The sequence below is a fragment of the Sciurus carolinensis genome, chromosome 17 (assembly GCF_902686445.1).
Source record: "Sciurus carolinensis chromosome 17, mSciCar1.2, whole genome shotgun sequence".
NCBI classification, from domain to species: Eukaryota; Metazoa; Chordata; class Mammalia; order Rodentia; family Sciuridae; genus Sciurus; species Sciurus carolinensis.
This window is the reverse complement of record NC_062229.1, coordinates 42,016,783-42,036,793: the sequence shown is the minus strand read 5'-3', so window position 1 is coordinate 42,036,793 and position 20,011 is coordinate 42,016,783. Positions and strand designations below refer to the sequence as shown.

Here is a 20,011-nt window from a genome sequence, read left to right as displayed (position 1 = left end):
TTGAAAAAATGGAATTATGAATAGATCTTTATTTCTTTAAATGAGAGTGTTAAACTATCATTTTCTAGAGATAGGCAGGCCAGGGAATTTATTGTGATTATAGAAATACTCCACAATGAAAAAAAAAAAAATACTCCACAATGCACACTAATACCATAGTTACTGGCCACATGATTCTCAAGCATCAAAATGTAACTAATACAACCGAGGCACTGTTTTTCTAATTGTTTTTTTTAATGGAGTTGTTCAGCCACATGTGGCTATTGGCTTTTGTATGGGATATTGCAACGCTAGATTAAGTGTTTGAAAACCACCACACATTGATTATGCAAGTCAATTCCTCCGTTTGTGGATAGCTGGCATTTTTCCAAGTGTCTCATTTTTAAGACACACTCTCATCTTTTATTGGGAACTTACCTGTGTGAATTATGTTGTCTCCTGAAACTGACTGAGGCATTGGAACTATCAAATGTAAACATGTCACCACGTCTCTGCTGCTTTTCTGTAAAAATGTTTTACTGTTGTAAAATTAGGATAGCCTTTTGGAGGTACTGTCTGCACAATATTCTGTTTTCAAGAGGAGCAATAGTATCAACTGTTGCTTCCACAGAAGCAGGCCCTCTATCAAAACGCTGTGACCCTGAGCTGGTTAAGAACCCAGTGTGAAGTCGAGCATGGTGGTGCATGCCTGTAATTCCAGCAGCATGGGAGGCTGAGCAAGTTCAAGGCCAGACTCAGCAATTTAGGCCTCAAGCAACTATCTCAAAATTGAAAAAAGAAATGGAGATATAGCTTAGTGGTAAAGTGCCTTTGGGTTAATCTCCAGAACACCCCAAAAAAGAACCCCATCTGATTCAAACTGCACAAATGCATTAATATCACTTCTGCTGGATGCTATTCCCAAATATTCTTGTGTTTGTATTTGAAAACTGCAATAATAAATGCATCATTTTCAACAAAGATAGAAACCACTTGATGTCTCTATTTTATAATGCATTCTTAAGTCTGAGGAAACATCCTTGTTAAAGTAGATGAAAAGTTGATCCCTTTTTAATCTAGCATGAGTCCTTATCTTAGCCAGATTTCTGTTATCTCTTTTGAAAAGGTGCAGAACGTGTAATTACCTTGAAAATGGAAATTCCTGGATCAATGCCACCTCTCATTCAGGAAATGCTGGAGAATTCTGAAGGACATGAACCCTTGACCCCAAGTTCAAGTGGGAACACAGCAGAGCACAGTCCCAGCATCTCACCCAGCTCAGTGGAAAACAGCGGGGTCAGTCAGTCACCATTGGTGCAATAAGACATTTCCCAGCTACTTCAAACATTCCTCAGTACCTTCAGTTCCGGGATTTAAAATGCAAGGAAAAACATTTTTACTGCTGCTTAGTTTTTGGACTGAAAATATACTAAAATTCAAGAAGGACCAAGAAGTTTCGTATGTATCAATATATATACTCCTCACTGTGTAACTTACCTAGAAATACAGACTTTTCAAATTCTTAAAAAATCAGCCATTTCATGCAACCAGAAACTAACTAAAAGCTTCTATTTTCCTCTTTGAACAGTCAAGATTGCATGGCAAAGACCCAGTCAAAATGAGTTAGCCCTGGTTAAGTTTGAGGACTTTGTACATACAGAAGTACGGCTCTGTTCTTTCTATACTGTATGTTTGGTGCTTTCCTTTTGTCTTGCATACTCAATAACCAAGACACCAAGGTTATGAAATAGACTACTGTACGTGTCCACCTAAGAACGTTTCAAAAAGATAATTGTCTTGCTTTCTTCATGGATAATCAAGACATCAAGGTAAGGAAATAGGACTATTGTACAGTATGACAAGATATTCTAATTTAGTTAGTACGGAAGCTTGTCCTTGCTCTTTTTGATGCTCTCAAATTGCATCTTTTATTTCATGTTGCCCAGTAAAAGTATACAAATTCACTGCACTAGCAGAAGCGAATTCTGTATCAGTGTAACTGCCAGTTCAGTTAATCAAATGTCATTTGTTCGATTGTTAATGTCACTTTAACTTAAAAGTGGTTTATTACTTGTTTAATGACATAACTTCACAATAAAAACAAAAAAAAAATAATTTTTACAGTAATGATAGCCTTCAAGGCAAAAACACTTTTCAGTGTTAATAAGGTTTTGTTTACCTGTTTCACAAGCCATTAGGAAAATTTCATGGGATAATTAGCAGGCTGGTCCACCACCTGGACCATGTAACGCTAGTGTCTTTCTTGATTCATGCCCGATATTGGGATATTTTTTCCAGTTTTTTTTTTTTTTTTTAATGCCAAGGGGCTAACATTAACTCCCAAAGGCATGGGCATTGAATCTGCCTCCTTTGACCTTGTTCAATCACTATGAAGCAGAGTGAAAGCTGTGGTAGAGTGGTTAACAGATACAAGTGTCAGTTTCTTAGTTCTCATTTAAGCACTAGTGGATTTTTTTTTTTTTGATATATTAGCAAGTCTGTGATGTACTTTCACTGGCTCTGTTTGTACATTGAGATTGTTTAACAATGCTTTCTATGTTCATATACTGTTTACCTTTTTCCATGGAGTCTCCTGGCAAAGAATAAAATATATTTATTTTAAAGGTGTGTGGGAGGTTTTACTACTTTTTAAATCCTCAGTAAAGAGACAGAGAACACAGTTCCATTTTTAATGTTTCATTTCAAAAAGCAGGTCTGTAGTCTGCAACCATGACAATTAAAATCTGTGCTAATGCACGGTATTCTATAACAATTCTACAAGCCAATCAGACAGTACATGACATTTCAATGAGTAAAAAAGAGCATAAAACTGTATGTGTAAGAACAAAATGTTAAAAGGCCTACCACAATAATAAAAAACCATCAATTACATCATCACATTAAAATAAGCCAGATGTACAAAAGTCTGAGACAGAAAAGACAAAAGGACAACACAAGGTATTTGTTAAAATGTTTGTGCTCTTTGGGCACTTAATTAAACATTGCAAAATCAACGTCTTCTTCTTCATCAGACTCTGCAAAATATTTCACTTCTTTCCTAGCTCGACCGGTCCGTGGCAGAGAAGGTGGTTCCGAAGTAAAGTCTGAGGGGAAGATGTCCACATCTGAATCCTGATCAAAAGATGTTTTCTTCGGTTTCTAGACATTTTGATTTAAAATAAAGGAAAATACAGTGTTAAGAACTATTACATTCACTTCACTTACACTTAACAAGTATTATAAATAAAGGTGCTTTTAATATCAGTTGCAATGCTAAGCCTAAGACTGATTTTGGAAGGAATAAAAGGATTCAATATAAAATTTGCCACTTTGGTGGTTTTGTATATTTAATACCACTATTCTGAAATTATACATTACCCAACAGGTATATGTAATGCCCAGATTAGTAAAAGTTCAAACTGTCCCTTTTTGAGTATGTCTCAGAATCCATGGGAGAAAAATGTGAACAGTGTATAAAACAGTTTATAAAAATGTAGAGGAGTCACTAAGGTGAACCAGAGAAGCACAGAAGACAACTGAATAGAATAGATAAATGTAAAAAGTAGCACAGTTATAATTGTCTACATTTGTATTTTTTAAGTTCTAATAGGAAGAGAAAACAGGGTGGGGAGAAACATCTGATGCCTTTAAAAGAGTGTTTCTGGAGAGGGGTCAGATTAATTGGGAAAATCAGCCTCAAGTGAAGTTAAAAAGAAAGTCTATTTTTCAAGTAAGATAAAACCACTACAGCTCAACAGATAAAATGGAATATTCTAAGTAAGTTAATTGATAGCACACTTATCTAAGAACTAGACCTAATTATATAAATTTGTACTTTGTAATTCTTTATACAAGTCTCCTATTGATAAGAGGTGCTAGGTTTCAAGGTGTTACAAGACAACAATAAATCAACTAAGTCAGATTATCAAATAAAACCATCCACTAAAACGATATTTTTTTATTACCTTGCTTGTTGTTTTAGATGTTTTCCTGCCAGGGTTATAGTCGCCTTCATTTTCTGAGCCAGATGCTTTCCTTTTCTTTGCCCCTCGGCCTTTACCTTAAAATAATACAAAAGGTTTTTTCCTCCCAAGGGTAAGTACAACATAAAAACAAATCGAAACATCATTTCTTAGGCATGTCCAATCAATGGAGCATTGTAATCCTGATCTCTAAGAAGACATACAATTTGTTTTTTAATTCTGGCATGTTACTATGACTGAAGAATATTTCATAAATACATTAAAACTAGTGGAAAAATACTGGAGACAAATTTTAATGACCAAGCCCCTGATAATAAAATCCTGGCATTTTATATATGTGGTCCTTGGGCCTAGGAAGGAAATCTCTTTGAAGAGTGTTTAAGTATGTGTGATAGGAAAAACTTTTTTAATTTTCAATGTTATAGAACAATACTTTTAAAAATATAAAACATGAATAAAAAATAGCATGTTTAATTAACACCTGCTTATTATAAAGCCTTAAATGCATACTCTCAATTTTACTTATCACAGATAAGTAAAACTGTAGATCCCACTCAGAGTAGCAGTGTTAGAATAAATTTCCCAGTATTATAAAAATAACATGTCAAATCCATATTTCTTGTCAAACTTATGCTTACCACAGTCAACATTTTTTTTTTTTTTTAACCTACTTAACCTCTTATCACTGGCGTATTCTCATCATTGGAGGAGGAAAGGAAAAATGTAATACTTAAGTGGTGGATAAATGTTCATTGCACAATAGTGCCAGGAAAAGAAAATGGAACTATTCTGCAATTCTAAATCTTAAATTCCATGACAGTTATGATCTACACTGTACTGGTTTAAAAAAAAAAAAAAAAAAAAAAACAGCCTAAATAATTTTGGATGTCATAGTTAATCTCATGAATCAATGAAACAGCACTTTTAAATTTATGAGGGTTTCAAACTGTATTGTCCCCCCAAGTCCATGAATCTTTTCTACCCTCTTGTGAGTCCGAGTTTCCCTGTAGGTTTGTAGCTCCTTATCCCAACCAATGCTTTAAGTGTTTTAAAACACGGAGACTTAAGTAGGTTAGTTAAGAATTCTAAGAATTATTTAAAGACCCCTACACTGATAAAATTATTTAAAAACACATACACTGATAAAAATATTCTTTAGTTTTATAGAAGGCTGAGCACCGAGTTCCTTGTGTGGCTCTGAATATAGCCATGTTTTCTAGATGAGGAAAACGTTCTGGTCTAAGAGTCCTAGATCTAGCCCACTTCAGTGAGTGTCACACTTAAGTGTTGAGTCCTAATTTTCCTTTCTAATAACAACTTCTAGTGAATTAAGTGTGGGGGTCTTTAAATAATTCTTAGGAATTCTTAACTAACCTAGTTATGTCTCAGTGTTTTAATGGGTAAAACAAAGTGATGGGACTAATTGCTCTATTTCCTTTAGTCTTTAACTAAACACTGATTCTTAGACTGCTTATTGAGGAGGAAAGCAGCTTAAAATAGGTACCCAGATTCTCTAAATCCAGTGGAAAAAAATCAATCTTTTCCACATGGCACATGTTAAAGGGTTATAGGAAGTTAATCCTCACCTTTTGGTGCTGTAGTCTTCTTTGGAATGCCAAATTCTGAATCAGAGTCAGAGTTCACAGTTTCTATTACTTTCTTCTGTTTGGGGGTTCTCTTGGGCTTAGGGCCTGTATCTGAAGATGGTTTGCCTATTAAGCAAATATCCATTTCATTGGTCAATGTAATATACTGACCAACAAAATAAGCTGAAGTGAGTTCTGTAACAATGAAATTTCTTACTGCTGACCAAAAAATTGAGTGGCTCTAAATAACAAAATGGTTTCTCTCTGCATGATGCTAGTGTAAAGGCAAACAATTTCTTATAGATGACAACATGCTTTTTATTTAATCATGCATAATTTGCTTTTAGATAATTCAGTTGAAATATTTTAAGCAAGAGCTATTAAAATAATTAAACAGTAAGTTTTAAACAGTCATGACAAAAAAATTAACATTTGAAAAATTATAATCCAAGTACAACCACATGTTAAGTTCTAACTTTGAAACCAGTAGGAAAAGTGCATTTAAAAAAATATTTTAATTGTAGATGAACACAATATATTTATTTATTTATTTTTATGTGGTGCTGAGGATCAAACCCAGTGCCTCACACAACTGCAGCAAGCACTCTACCACTGATTCACAGCTCCAGCCAGGAAAAGTGCATTTTTATAGGATCCTCCAATATGATGAATAGAAAGGAATTCACTTCCATTAAAAATGTGAAATCCAGACTTGGCATTTTTATGTAGAAAAAAAAAATAGGAAAATCCTAGATAAGTAGACAAGAGATAGAAAGTCTCTACTTTGTTTTAAAAATAGATCATATTTTTTTAGTTTCATCTACTGTTCTTTAGAAAAACTTATGATTTTTACTTGTGTAGTAAAACCTGATTTGGAAATCAATGTACTGAATAGATCCAAGTTACCTGCAGATTTTTCTATTAAAAATTAAAATTCAGTGCTGATTCTGTGAAAAATGAATTCCTAATCTCAATCTAAGATGGTAGAGATAAGGTCCCTCACTAGCCAACAGCAGGAGGAACCGTACTTCTTTATGGTGGTAGCAGCCAAAGACTATGGCTTTTCCCTGCTTTGAATCCTAATGACTAAATCTACCATAAGAATCATAAGGAGGTTCCTTATAGGAGGAACAAAAATGTGATATAGCTGGGTAATAGTGACTATGTTTTTATTTGGCAGATTTTCCAAACTTGTAGTGCAGTGGCACTTTCAACACTATCAGCCAAATATAGTTAATTATCTGAGTACATGGGCTGCCTTTTTGCCATAAACAACTGGGACTACAGAATTTAACTTGTATAGTAATATGTGTAATTTGGAATTATACAGAAAATTTCAATGAGAGACATGATATATCTTCTTATTGAAATATTTTATGGAATTATATTTTAGAAGAACACTACAGGGAGAATTTGGGAAAGCCAATGTAAAACATATGTCCCAGAATTAGCTCACCTGAGGGTTAAGGACACTGAGCTATTTACAGACCAGAATACTTCAGTCACTGGTTAAGGACAGCTGGGGGGTAGAAAAGTGTTAATATTCCAGCAAAGTTGTGAAGAGAAAGTCCTCCATCAAAGCAAATGTAGACACTGGTCACTGGGTACTGAAGAGGTAAGGGCAACTGGATATGGATATGTCACCCAGTGTGGCTAGAGAAACTCTTTTATAGTCAACAATGTCACTACTGTCCTAGGATATTCAGAAAAAGTAGCGACTTTTATAGTTATTCTACTACACTTAACACACGAGTGTATATAATGGTGTTGCACAGTGTCAATTTTTAAGATCCTTGAGGGAACAGCCCATATTGTTTATTTATTGTTTTATATAGCATCTCAGTTAATCTTTCAAAGTAAAGTATGATCTTTCAAACGCAAAAAAACTAATACTGATCTTCAAAACGACCAAGGTACATACTTTGGTGTTAGTAATAGATTTATAAATCAACTCAGTGTTTCATGGACAATCTAAGGCTAAGGAAAAGAAGAAAATTACATGACTCACAAAGAAAAGGAGGATCTAATTGAACTGACCAATCTGCCATGTAAGGAGTTGAGGCAAGATTGCCATAGATAAAATAATCAGGCTACTACAGCAAGAGAAAATCTCAATCCACTTTAAAATCTAACAAGGAACTTTACCAGAAAACTACTTTTAGATATCAATGCATGAGACTATAATTACAACAGCTTTAAAATGTAATCTTGTAAACATTTTAAAAATTGTCTCCAATTTTCTAAAATGAGGGATTCTCCTTATAGTCATTTAAACTTTTAACATTTTTATAGTGACATCCTAGTGCAAATAGTTTCAAATTATATTAAATTTCATTTTACATTATCTCTACATGATTTATGCAATGTTTAACACAATCATATAAAAGCACATACCCTTTTTAGCAGCTACTGTTTTACTTGGAACTTTATCTGTTTGCTTCAGACCAAATGATGGTGAAAAAACAGAAGCAGTATCTTCTTCATTACTGTCAAATTTAGCTGAATCTAAAAATTTCAAAGCTGTTTTTAGTAAAGAGATTCTATAAAGACCTCTGAGTAAACTTTGATTCTTTTAACTGATGACTTCTCTTTAGCTAGATAATTGATCTTGTAAGTTTCTATTTTGTGATCATATAATCCACAATATACAAACAGCTGAAAATAAAAAATATATCAATGTTACACCTCAAAAATATTAACTCTGCTGTGAAACAACACAGAAATGCATAGAGTAGTACCCAAAAGCTAATCATTTAAAACCTGACTAGTTAAAAATATATGTACTGCTGACTTATTTTAAAATGACATATGAAAAACTCCACAGTGATTAACTTAGTATCTAAACAAATAATACCACTAACCTTTCAGGAATATTAGTAATAATATTCAAATGTAAAAGAATAGTAGGCTTCCATATTTTTAAAATCAGTAAGTCACTGGAGATTAATTTAAAAGGCATGCATGCAGACTTACCTTCAGTTAATTTTTGTATACAAATTAGTTTAATTAGGCAATCAATTCTTTCCTCCCTCAAACCATAGCAGGAACTTTTAAAATGGCTACTTGGATTTAAGTGAATATTTTTACATAACTATTTTGACATGTTGTCAAAATGAACATCTATCTATACATATAAAACATGTACCAAACTTAGGTAATGTCTATCTGTGTGTATTTAAATTCATGTATATTTAAAAATGCAAGACAGTGAATCAATTAAGTAAAAATATCACACATAAGAAATACAGGGAATAAAAAACATACACCCTGATTAAATTTGCTCCTCTAAAGGTTTTAGTTTCTTAGCTAACAATGTAGTAAACAAATCTGCATCTATATTGGTACCCTTATAAATTTATACATATATTCACAATGCCGTGATAATCAAGTTTCCATTTTCCAAAATTTTTAAAATTTCTTTTCTCTCATTATTAAAACACTATATACATACCCTAAACATAAATAGGTTAGCATCTAGCTGTCTATGTTAAATGCTCCGTAACACCTATTCCGACCAAATTAAGAAAAGTAAATAAACCTTACTATACTGAGCAAATGTAAAAAAGTAAGTTCCCTAGTCATAAATCATTCTTAATTAAATCCTGACCTAATGATTTATCTACCGATATCCCTCCAACAAAACACAGCAATAATAAACAATGAGAAGACTAAATGAGCATACCATCTTCTGACTTCTGAGAGTATGAAGGAAATGAGAAGAGATTTCCAAAATCCTGACTTTTTTTGTCATGTGAAGATTTTCTATTAGAAAGAAAATAAACACCACAAAGAGGATAAAATTAAAATGTCTGTTTTTAACCCTGATAAGTTATGTAATTTCTATTGAAGGATTATTATCAGAGTGTAAAACGTGTTAATTTCTTTCTCTTTTTCTGTTAAAGACAGGACCAAAAAACCCTTTTTACAAGTGTGCACTTGTACACAAATGATGTTCACACACAGACACACATGATAAATCAATGATTTAACATAAAATAAGAACTGAGCAATGGTTTAAAGTTATTCAGAATACCATTAAACTAAATTGTATGGCTGACAGAAATAATCATTCCAGAATTTAACATCAGCAAATTATTAGCAAAGACCCAAGGAGAAAGCTGAATCCCCTTTAGAGCAGCCAATAACCTTATTTTTTTTTTTTTTTATCTTAGGCCGCAGGTAGGAAATTATTTCAGGATTTGGTCAAGGCCAATTATTTTAAAAGAAAAAAATACTTCTTCACAAAACCTCAAAGAGTTTGCATTTTAGTACTGATAGTCACTAATAGCAAGAAAAATCAATCGAGGTCAAATCTAGGGAAGAAACAAACTTCGCCATTTGAAAAGATTTAGTAACCTTTCTCACAATCAAGAGTTATCCAACAATATCCCATGAGCCTATAGTGTATTTTTGCAAATAATGTTTTATTGGAACATAACTACACTCAATTATTTACATAATGTTTATGGCTCATGTCTCACTACAATGGCAGGAATGAGTAGCTATGACAGAAACCATACGGCCTGCAAAGCCTAAAATATTTACTATTGGTCACTTTATGAAAAACTTTGCCAACCTTCCTCTAAATTACAGCAACAGCTATGGGAACACTTACAATAGTCACAAGATTAATTCATGAAGAAAAACTTACCTAGAATGAAAATTTCTTGGAACTCACTATAAGATCTTTGGCAAAAGCCTAGAACAACTGTAACAACTGTATCATATTATTGAACAGCAGCTGCTTCATTACTTACTCTGGAATAGTTTTTGATTTGCCTGGAGAAAATGTATATTCATCTTTATCTAAGCCATCTGAAGGAACAAATTCATCTTCCCCATCATTTGTTATGGGAGATGCTTTAACTTTCAATTCCTCTAAATCATTATTGTCATCATCATCATCAGCATCATCATCCTCTTCTTCAGAGAAATCAAATGTGTACTTAGGTCTTTCAGCTACAAGAATAAAAATGAATATCAGTCAGGCATGGTGAGAGACTAAGGGAGAAGGATGGCTTGAGCCCAGCCTAGGCAACATAATGAGATCCCATCTCAAAAACAGACAAAAGAATGTTAATTTAAATCCTAGTTTTACCCACATGAAATATTTTTTAAAATGTGAGAAAAAAAACAAGCTTTAAGAGAATAAAAACTAACAATTTTAGTCTCAAAGTGTTATAATCTATCTTACACTTTCCAGAAGGGTACACAATGCTGTATATTAAAACATAAACTGATGGGACTGTTTGATTAGGATGCTGCTTGTTATATTTACATATTACTCAAAAAAAAAAAAAAAAAAAAAGAAAGAAAGCACTCAAAAGACCTTATCACATATAACCCTGTACAAATTACTATGAAGATTTCCCATTTTTTACAGTTACAAATGACAAATTTTATGGTTCTTTAAAAAGTGTTAAGCTTTCTATTAACCTCTTAGATTAAAAACTTCCATCTTTAGGGTTCATTTTACTATGAAATAACAAAGACAGTAAATTTTCAGATAAATGAGAAAAGATAGGAAACATTAAATCTCAATGTTAATAAAACAATAATTTAATATAATGCAAAAGATATCAAGTATGGGGAAAGACATGGGTATAATGTAAATTAGTTTTATTATAATTTCTAGCAGGTATTATGCAATAAAATTTTTAAATCATTTATATGCTATAAAATTTTGTATTTCACTTTTCATGTATATAAAAGCCTAAATATATTTTAAAGCACTTAATTAGCAATTATCATGTAACTTATGTTACCTCTGTAAAAGATTCACACACACACACACACACACACACACACACACATTAGGAAAAGAAATTCAATCACCTAATGATTAGAAAATCAAAGACTACAAGGACTGACATATAATTAAAAATATATCTGCCAGAGTTAAACAACCATAATATTGTATCATTCACTTCAATAAATTAGGACTTGGAAAATTTGAGAAGAATTGATAAAACAAGACACACATCAAATTTTAATTGAACTCTTTGAGTTCCTGTATATACAGAAAGGATCAAGTCACATGCTTATAGAAATTTAAAATAACAAAATGGTATTCTACAGCCTAACCTTACCTCTGTGATTATCTAAGAGACCTATTTGCATGGAAAAAGAAAAATTAGGAGAAAACTTTTTATGACACAAGTAGAAAACAAAAACAAAAGTACAAAGGTCTTCTAATCCATCACTGGCATACTACCAAGGCACATTTTTTAAACCAAATATCTTAAAAAAGTTATAGAGGGAAAATATCCCAAACTTCATAAGATTCAATAAGAAAATGTGATTAACTTTAGAAAAATATGTGTCCAACTTTTCTAGAAAAGATTATTCTGGAATTTTTTTTGTCTTACTATAATTTCTTTTGTCTTACTATAAATTTAGCAACATAGATAATACTAATTTTAACTTATAGGTCAAACTATACAATAAACAAAAAATATAAAACATATCATAATACCAGCTGCTCTCCTAAGCAAAGAATCTCTTGGAATAACCACAGGTTCTGTTTCTTCCAAGTCACTCTCTGACTTGGATTCATCATCTGACCAAGGATTCCGTTTCTTCACTTTTTTTGCACCAGGTTTACCAGATGATGTAGGTGTTTTTCTAACCCTTGTACCTAAAAGTAAAACAACAGTAATAAGATATATAGAAATACTTATACAAATGTCATTAGTAATAAGTGTTAAATGAAAAGTTCATTATAAAACAAATGTTCATGAAAATTGAAAGTATTACTCAACTATTGGCAACTTCTATTTGAAAAACAACAAAAAAAAAGCACAATTAAAAAAGGCTAGAAATACCCTGTACACAGTGTTCTCTTCTCTGTGTATAACACACACACACATACACACACACACACACACACACACACACACACCCCAATAGGTTCTCACCAGGTTCCTTTTTCTCCTTTTTGGGTTTGGGAACTTTATTTACAGGAACTGGTGTGGTCAATGCCTCTTCTCCTGTACCTTCTACTGGTGTTCCACTGAATTCTTCATCAAATTCCACTTTCACTGCTGTGGTATCAAGATCACCCTACATATTGAAAAGAAAATCAACTCATGAAGAAACATAAAAATTAAATTAACACAAAATATTTCAGAAATATACTTCCAGTTAATAAATAGTCTCTTTACATGGAGTATGTTCTTTAACAATGTGATCCTTGATGGAAATTAGTATGGAGATTTCTCAACAGACTAAGAATGGAACTACTATCTCACTCCTTGGTATCTACTGAAAAGAATTAAAGTCAGCATTCTATAGTGATACATACATGCCCACGTTTATAGTAACACATTTCACAATAGCCAAATTATGGAACCAGCCTAGGTACCTGTCAACATATGAATAGATGAAGAAAATGTAAAATATATAGACTGGAGTTTTTTACTCAGTCATAAAGAACCATGAAATTATTTACAGAAAAATGGATGGAACTTGAAAATATTCTGTCAAGCAAAATAAGCTAAACTCAAAGTGAAGGGTTGTATGTTCTCTCTCATGTGGAAGCTAGAGAGAAAAAAGGGGAGAAAAAAGGAAGGGGCCAGGGGAGGAATCTAATAAAAACGGAAGGGAGACCAGTAAAGTAGAAGAACAGGGGAGAGAGGAAGGGGGAAAAAGGAAAAGTAGAAATGAAATTGACCAAATTATGTTGTATGCATGTATGAATGAATGTGTAATAACAAATTCCACTAATCTGTATCCTACTGAGGTCCTAAAAAATGACTATGATCAGATTATGTTTTACTTTATCAGTAGCAAATGATATTGCTTACAAATCTAATTTTCTGGTACATTCAATGAGATCACAGCTTATGCCTACAAGTAACCATAAAAAGTAAGAAGTCAACATCTGAGGATCAAAGGAACTTTCAAATAGCTAAGTACATTAAAAGGCACCTGCAAAATAAGTTCCTATAGTCAAGGCCTATATATACTGGAAAAGACCTTGAAATTATTGAAGGGAAATAAGCAATACATGTCATGAACGGTTAGGCACTGTAAAGCAAAGTCCCCAACCCTAAGACTATGGGGGCAAAGAGAGAGGACAAATCATTATAATACAAATAACAAATACAGAAGGAGAATGGCAGTGAAACAAGGTGGAAAATGAGAAACTGCTGAATGCAGGGTCAGGGAAGGGTCCATAGAGAAGTCATTCTGATTGAGTTCTGAAGGAATTATGTAAGTTTGCTAGGTAAGTAGCGAAGAGTGAAGAGCATCACAAGCAGAAGGCAAAGAGGCATGAAATATCACAATATGTTTAATCTATTAGGCTTTAAACATAGGAAATAGTCCACTGTGATTCAAGGAAAGGAGAGAAGGAAGAGTGGCCTGGAGTATAAACATAAGGAGGTGAGCAGGTATTAAAACCACTATATACCAGAGTCTGTGTGTAGGCAGTGGAGAGTCACTTACTTTTTAGAAATATCATTCTGGTGGTAAAAGAAAAATCTAAAAGGAATGAAGTAGAAAAAAAAAAGCAGACATCACAACTAACTAGAAATGGAGGACTAGTTAAGAGGATCACTTTAAAGTACTCGGAGAAAACTTACGTAATTCTAAGACAGTGTCAAAGGGCACCAAGGTAAGGGGTGTGGATTTTTGGAATTACTTAGTAGGCGGTACAGAGTATTTATTGTTTAAATGATAAAACTTGTGTTTCTGACCATTAGTGCTGGCATGAGTTAGATTACTGAGAGAAGGCACAGAGCAGGTTTTGAAATCAGAACAATCAGTACAGTTTTAGACATGCTAAGTCTGAGGGGTGGGGCTTTTCAGGGGCATATAAGCCTAGTACTCCTGAAAACATCTTCTGGCTTAGGGACACAGATTTAAGAGTCATCACTGAGAGTGGAAAAAGCTCTGAGCATACACATGGTTACTTGAGGAGAAGATGTATAAAATGGAGAAAAGAGTGCTAAGAACTTCAGCTGATAAAAAACAAATGAAAAGAAGAAAACCTATTTTTCCTATGGAGAAAGGCAAGTGTGCATGTGGTGATGAGAAAGCCAAGAGGAGAGTGGTAAAGACCTCAGTTTATCAGAATAGAAGAGACTGCCTACTCTAGTGTCACAATGCTCCTATGCTTCAAATACTAGCTCTGTACAGAGAACTCTCCAAACTCTAGCTCTTAGCTCTATTAGACTGATTCTCTTTTCCAAACTACCTACATATCTACCTATATATACCTACTTATGTAGCTATATGCTTCTATCTATATATCTACATATATATGTATGTATCTATATATACATACGTATGCACCTACATTTATATCCATGTACAGCACCTCCCCCCCAATACACACCCATACCTACATATCTACATATATATTCCCTGGACTCTAAAATCAACCTGCCCACAAATATTAACCTAAACATAGCATACATCCTGTTTTCTTTCCAACCTTTCCTTCTTCTGACTAACCCTGGCCCATCCTGCTCAAAGACAGGTAAACGTCGTTATGTTTTTAAAGTCCTCAATAGCACCTACTAGTGCCAATGATATAGGATGTGCTTACTACTTAAGGGCAAAAACAAATAGATGAATATTAAAAGATGACAGTTACTTTGAAAGCCAAACCAACCCTTTTCTTCTATAAAAATTCCTTAATAGGTCATGATATAGAAATGAAGTTTTATTTTAAAGCTAATAAACTCTTTTGTTCTAAGATTTTAATTTAGAAAGTTGCTAAGTGGAATACTGAATAATTCATTTTAAAATGAATTAAAGCAGGGTGCAGTGGCATGCACCTATAGTCCCACCTACTTGGGAGACTGAGGATTGCTTGAGCTCAGGAGTGCAAGATTAACCTGTTCAACATAGTGAGTGAGACCTCCATCTTAAAAAAACAAAAACAAAAATCCTGAATTAAAAGTAAGCAAGTTTTTCACATGTATGTGATCCTTGATCAATATATTGTTCTTTCCATGGATCAATGCTCTCATAGAATAAGATTTCCTAATCACAACTAAAATATAATAGAAAAAAATACAGCATGATTAAGCACATGGTAAAATTAAAATGATATATATATATTTTATATAATATAGAAATAGACTCTACCAATAAGCTAACACAAAAGATGTACTATACCTTCTTTTTCTTCAGCAACTTTTTGCTGGCATCTGCCTTCATGGCGGTAATTTCAGGAATTATTCGTCTCCCATAAGGTGAGGGCATTGTCTCTTCCAACTGAAGTTTCTTCACCTTAGGTTTGCCAACTTTACCTTTTATTGCTTTTCCAGACATTCCTGCCAGAATATCTTCTCGTTCTTGTGCTTCCACTTTCTGAAGTATAATTATAAGGGGACAGGGGATGCATAAACAATACCTTAAAAAAGATAAACTACAGCATAAAAAATTAAAACAAATTTTACTAAGAAATAAAGCTTGTCTTTCAATCAATCTGAAATTAAGTAAAGGAAAAGAAACCAAAGAATTCTAAGTGAGAAGACCCAAGTTCTAACCCCAATTCGTTTAACTCATTTTTAATACAAAGGGATAGTAGTGACTAAATGACTGAAATTACCCCTTCCAATTCTAGGACCCTATGATAAATTTATTATGGGATCAAGACCTCTGATGACCTGGTATCATTAGAAGCCCAACAAATCACACAAAGGCAATTCTATTAAGAAGTGTAAAGTTACTTTCCATTGTTTTAGCCATAATAATGGTTCATTATGCAAAATGCAAAATCAGAAAGTATGAAAAATTAAAAGTCCCAAGATATGTAGATTGAATTTATGAGGTTCTATGTAACCTCATAAATGATGACATAATCATGATTAATGTCATATATTCTGTGTTTTACAAAATTATTCTTTGAAATACTTAAGTTTTGTGAAAGATACAAGAGAAAATGATATCTCTTGAAAAATATTTAAAGAGATTGATAAATACAATAATTTAAATAACTTAAGTTTTTAAATCAGAGACCTGGATTTCAACCTTGGCACTTCCACATACTAATATGTATCATTAAAAAAGATATTTAATTATAAAATTATTTAATTTACAGAGCCATGTACCAGGCATTAAAAATTTCTGTGATCCTCATTTTGTGATGAGGGGCACAGAGAATAAATACTTGTTCTTAAGCATAATGATATAACTCCTCTCTAAGCAAGTTACTTACATTCTTTAGGGTCTGGATCCTTATCTGTATAATAGTTTAATAAAAATCTTTTTCATCTTAGGTGGGGGTAAGGTCACTTTGAGAACTATATAAAATATAGTGCCAGCATACAATATTCAATTAATGTTATCATTAGACTGTAAATGATACAGAAAGACGTGAAATTTAAGTCTAAGTTGTTTTAGATGTTAAAAGAATACTATAACTAGAATTTAAATAAGTTGCTTGGATCTACTTTGTTAATTATAATAAAATAAAGTGCTGAATTAAAAGTTAAATGAACATTTTTTTGGCTGAGACTGCTTTGAATGATGACTTTTCAGTAATGAAGAAATTCATGGGAATAACCACAAAAAGTTTCCCATTTCATTCTTAGTCAGTGATCAAATTTAAAGCAATATCAGAATAACATTAATATTAATCAAGAGCAGTAAGTTTCCTTTTAACATAGACTTGCTTCATTTAAGTGGATCCCCCACAGTTCTGGGGATCCAACCCTGGGCCTCATACATGCTAGGCAAGTTCATTACCTCTGCGATATACCCATTAGTCCAATATTAATTTTGTAATGTATAAACCAGCAAAAAAAATGTATCTCAGATTTTCAAAAAGTATAATTAATGAAAAATATTTAACAAGCATAAATCAAGGTATACTTGTAGCACTGAAAAGATCAATTGAGGGAACAACAATAGTAGCATTAAACAATTTCAGAAATTCTATCAAGTAATATATCAAACTTGTTAAGAATTCGAATTCTGACATAAACTATAAAAAACTAGAGCATGTAGACAATGAATCAGTGAAACAATTAAAAAAACAACTTGGTAGCACACGCCTGTAATTCCAGTAGCTTGAGAGGCTGAGGCAGGAGAATCACAAATTCAACACCAGCATCGGCAAAAGGCCCTAAGCAATTCAGTGAGACCTTGTCTCTAAATAAAATACAAAATAGGGCTGGGGATGTGGCTCAGTAGTCGAGTGCCCCTGAGTTCAATCCCCAGTAACAAAAAAGAAAAAAAAAAAAAAAAGAAAAGTAGTATTACATGAGTAATAGTAAATTGAAGTTTACCTTTTGCTACTCAAAATCAGTTGTTCAAATTGCTGCCATTAATTTAATATTTTAAGCAGGCAATTTTAGAAAATGTTTGCATTTTATATTTTTGTATACATTTTTTCTTTTATTTTAAAATTAGATTTCTACTTGCAGAAAACTATAAAATAGTTTTCTTTGTTATAAGTCTAAAGAGACTATCATTCCACTCCCAAAGTCAATTATATATACAATTATATATACATATTGTTCCCTTTCCAGAAAAGCATTAAAATTACTCAATTAGTTGAATAAGAAGTAGTTAAGAAATTTTAACTAATAGAAAGTATTAGAATTAATTTATTCTAAATTTCTAGCATTTATATTCACACACATTTGAAATAACTTCTTTATAAATTTATAGCTCTATAGCTTAGCTTAGAGCTAACTTAGCTTTTAAGTGAATAAAGATAAAGGAAACTGAGGTGATTTTTAAAGTTTTCATTCTTATCTCACAAACATTACTTTTCCAAATATATTTTAATAGAGACTTAACATACATCTAGTTCTTCAACAAATGCTGCTAAATCTTCTTTCCAAAGATCTGAAGGAGATTTTCTTTTAAGGTCATTGACCTCTCGTCCCTATAATAAAAAAGTAGTAGAGTTTAACATTCAATAACTTTTAAATGTATAAAGGTAAATCAAAATACTTATATTTGTAAAAAGATATGGGCAATACTGAAATAGTTTCAAATTATTTAACCCACAAAAGTTCATACTTTTGCGTCTCTCTGTTTAATCAGTTCTTCAACTTTTTCTTTAGTAAGAGACCACAGAGACATATTTAAAATATAATTAAAATCAGGGCCTGAAGGAGTTCCTGAATCAGAGGAACTATCATCATGCAGGTTTTGTGTTTCTTCCTCTTCTGCTGCCTGTAAAAAATAATAAACTTCATATTAAAGTCCTGTAGAACATCAAATGAGTGTTTAATTTATTGAATATCGAGTTTAAAAACTATACAAGTGCTACACCTTCAGGGTGGTGGTATTATTCCAGATTATCTGCAAAATTACCTATAAACATATATTTCCTATAAAAAATGTTTAAGTGCTGAGGATATACAGCTCAGTGGTATAGCATATGCCTAGTATGTGTGAGGCTCTGGATTTGATCCCAGTACCAGAAGCAGGGAAGGTGGAAATTAAGATTTGCTAAAGATGCACAATAAAATGTTTAGAAGCAATAGTATATTTGGTTCCTATTCACCCAGAAATCTGAGGAAAATTTAAATGCTTTCCCCAGAAACTGAGTCATGAAACAAGAAGATACTATCTAAAAAAATTATTGAGAACTAATATTTTAACACTGCATGTTGTCAGATTTTTATACTGGTGAATGAATGAGAAATTTGAAAGGCAAAATAAATATCATTATGAAAAAATGTTTTTACTTGTAATATAATAAAGTATAATCACTCAATAAGGATGAATTCTTAATAAAAATTCTCTAAAGCAAAAATATTCATGTTAGAAATCAAGTAAATTCACTCAAGAATTTAAGAGTTGGTTAGAGTTAGAAGTGTTAGAGCTTTACTGGAATTTAATTCATAAGGTTTTTATTTTTTCATAAAAACTGACAAAAAAAATTCCTCCTGTGTTAATATTAAATTTCAAAATTTAATGAATTTAGTAAAAGTTATTTTAGGTGACACTGCCTTTAAAAGTTTAAAAGTAGACATTTCATAAAATTGCATCCATGTTGTTTAAAGCACTCAGATAATTAAAAATGATACTCCATCAAGCAAAAAAAATTCACTTTTGTAACAGAAAAAACTTAGCTTTACGATTAAAAAATTTTAACAATACATATAAACATAAAATAGGGTTCGGGTATAATTTAGAAATAAAAGAATAAAAATTAAAAATGCAAAGCAAGATGCTTCATTATATGAATGAAACTAACTCAATTAAGCGACATGAGCCAAATAAGGAATGTTGTTAATAGATGATTGGTAAGTGCCTAGATAACTCATGACAAATTAATTATTCTAGTTTTTAAAAATTATTCATGAGACAATGGGTTGCTAGGGAGAACTTAGGTTGTTAGACTACTGAAGGATATTATTAGGATGCCATAAAATCCTGTTTAGACCCATACTTGAGAAGTCCATTCTGCATAGGTTTTAATGACACTTTAAATATTATAAATGAGCACTCTACGAATATAAGTATATTTCATTGTTAAGAGGAATA

General features: G+C 32.3%; 2 protein-coding genes across 8 annotated transcripts in view; one reads left to right on the top strand and one right to left on the bottom strand.

The window, feature by feature from the left end:
- Positions 1 to 2,597, top strand: part of Rarb (retinoic acid receptor beta) — a 693,377-nt gene extending 690,780 nt beyond the window's left edge. For all 4 annotated transcript variants that reach the window (XM_047532671.1, XM_047532672.1, XM_047532674.1 and 1 more), the window contains one exon: positions 1,106 to 2,597. In XM_047532671.1, the coding sequence (XP_047388627.1) occupies positions 1,106 to 1,302 (197 nt within the window). In that variant the 3' untranslated portion in view covers positions 1,303 to 2,597. The remainder of the gene's footprint in view (positions 1 to 1,105) is intronic.
- Positions 2,598 to 2,655: 58 nt separating this feature from the next.
- Positions 2,656 to 20,011, bottom strand: part of Top2b (DNA topoisomerase II beta) — a 58,347-nt gene continuing 40,991 nt past the window's right edge. For 2 of the 4 annotated variants that reach the window (XM_047532667.1, XM_047532668.1), the window contains exons 26-36: positions 18,536 to 18,691; positions 18,315 to 18,398; positions 15,677 to 15,871; positions 12,466 to 12,610; positions 12,024 to 12,185; positions 10,306 to 10,507; positions 9,231 to 9,310; positions 7,943 to 8,053; positions 5,549 to 5,674; positions 3,945 to 4,039; positions 2,656 to 3,138 (exon numbers count right to left, since the gene is read on the bottom strand). In XM_047532667.1, coding sequence (XP_047388623.1) covers positions 2,971 to 3,138; positions 3,945 to 4,039; positions 5,549 to 5,674; positions 7,943 to 8,053; positions 9,231 to 9,310; positions 10,306 to 10,507; positions 12,024 to 12,185; positions 12,466 to 12,610; positions 15,677 to 15,871; positions 18,315 to 18,398; positions 18,536 to 18,691 — 1,524 coding nt within the window. In that variant the 3' untranslated portion in view covers positions 2,656 to 2,970. The other 2 variants (XM_047532669.1, XM_047532670.1) reach the window with 2 other exon arrangements.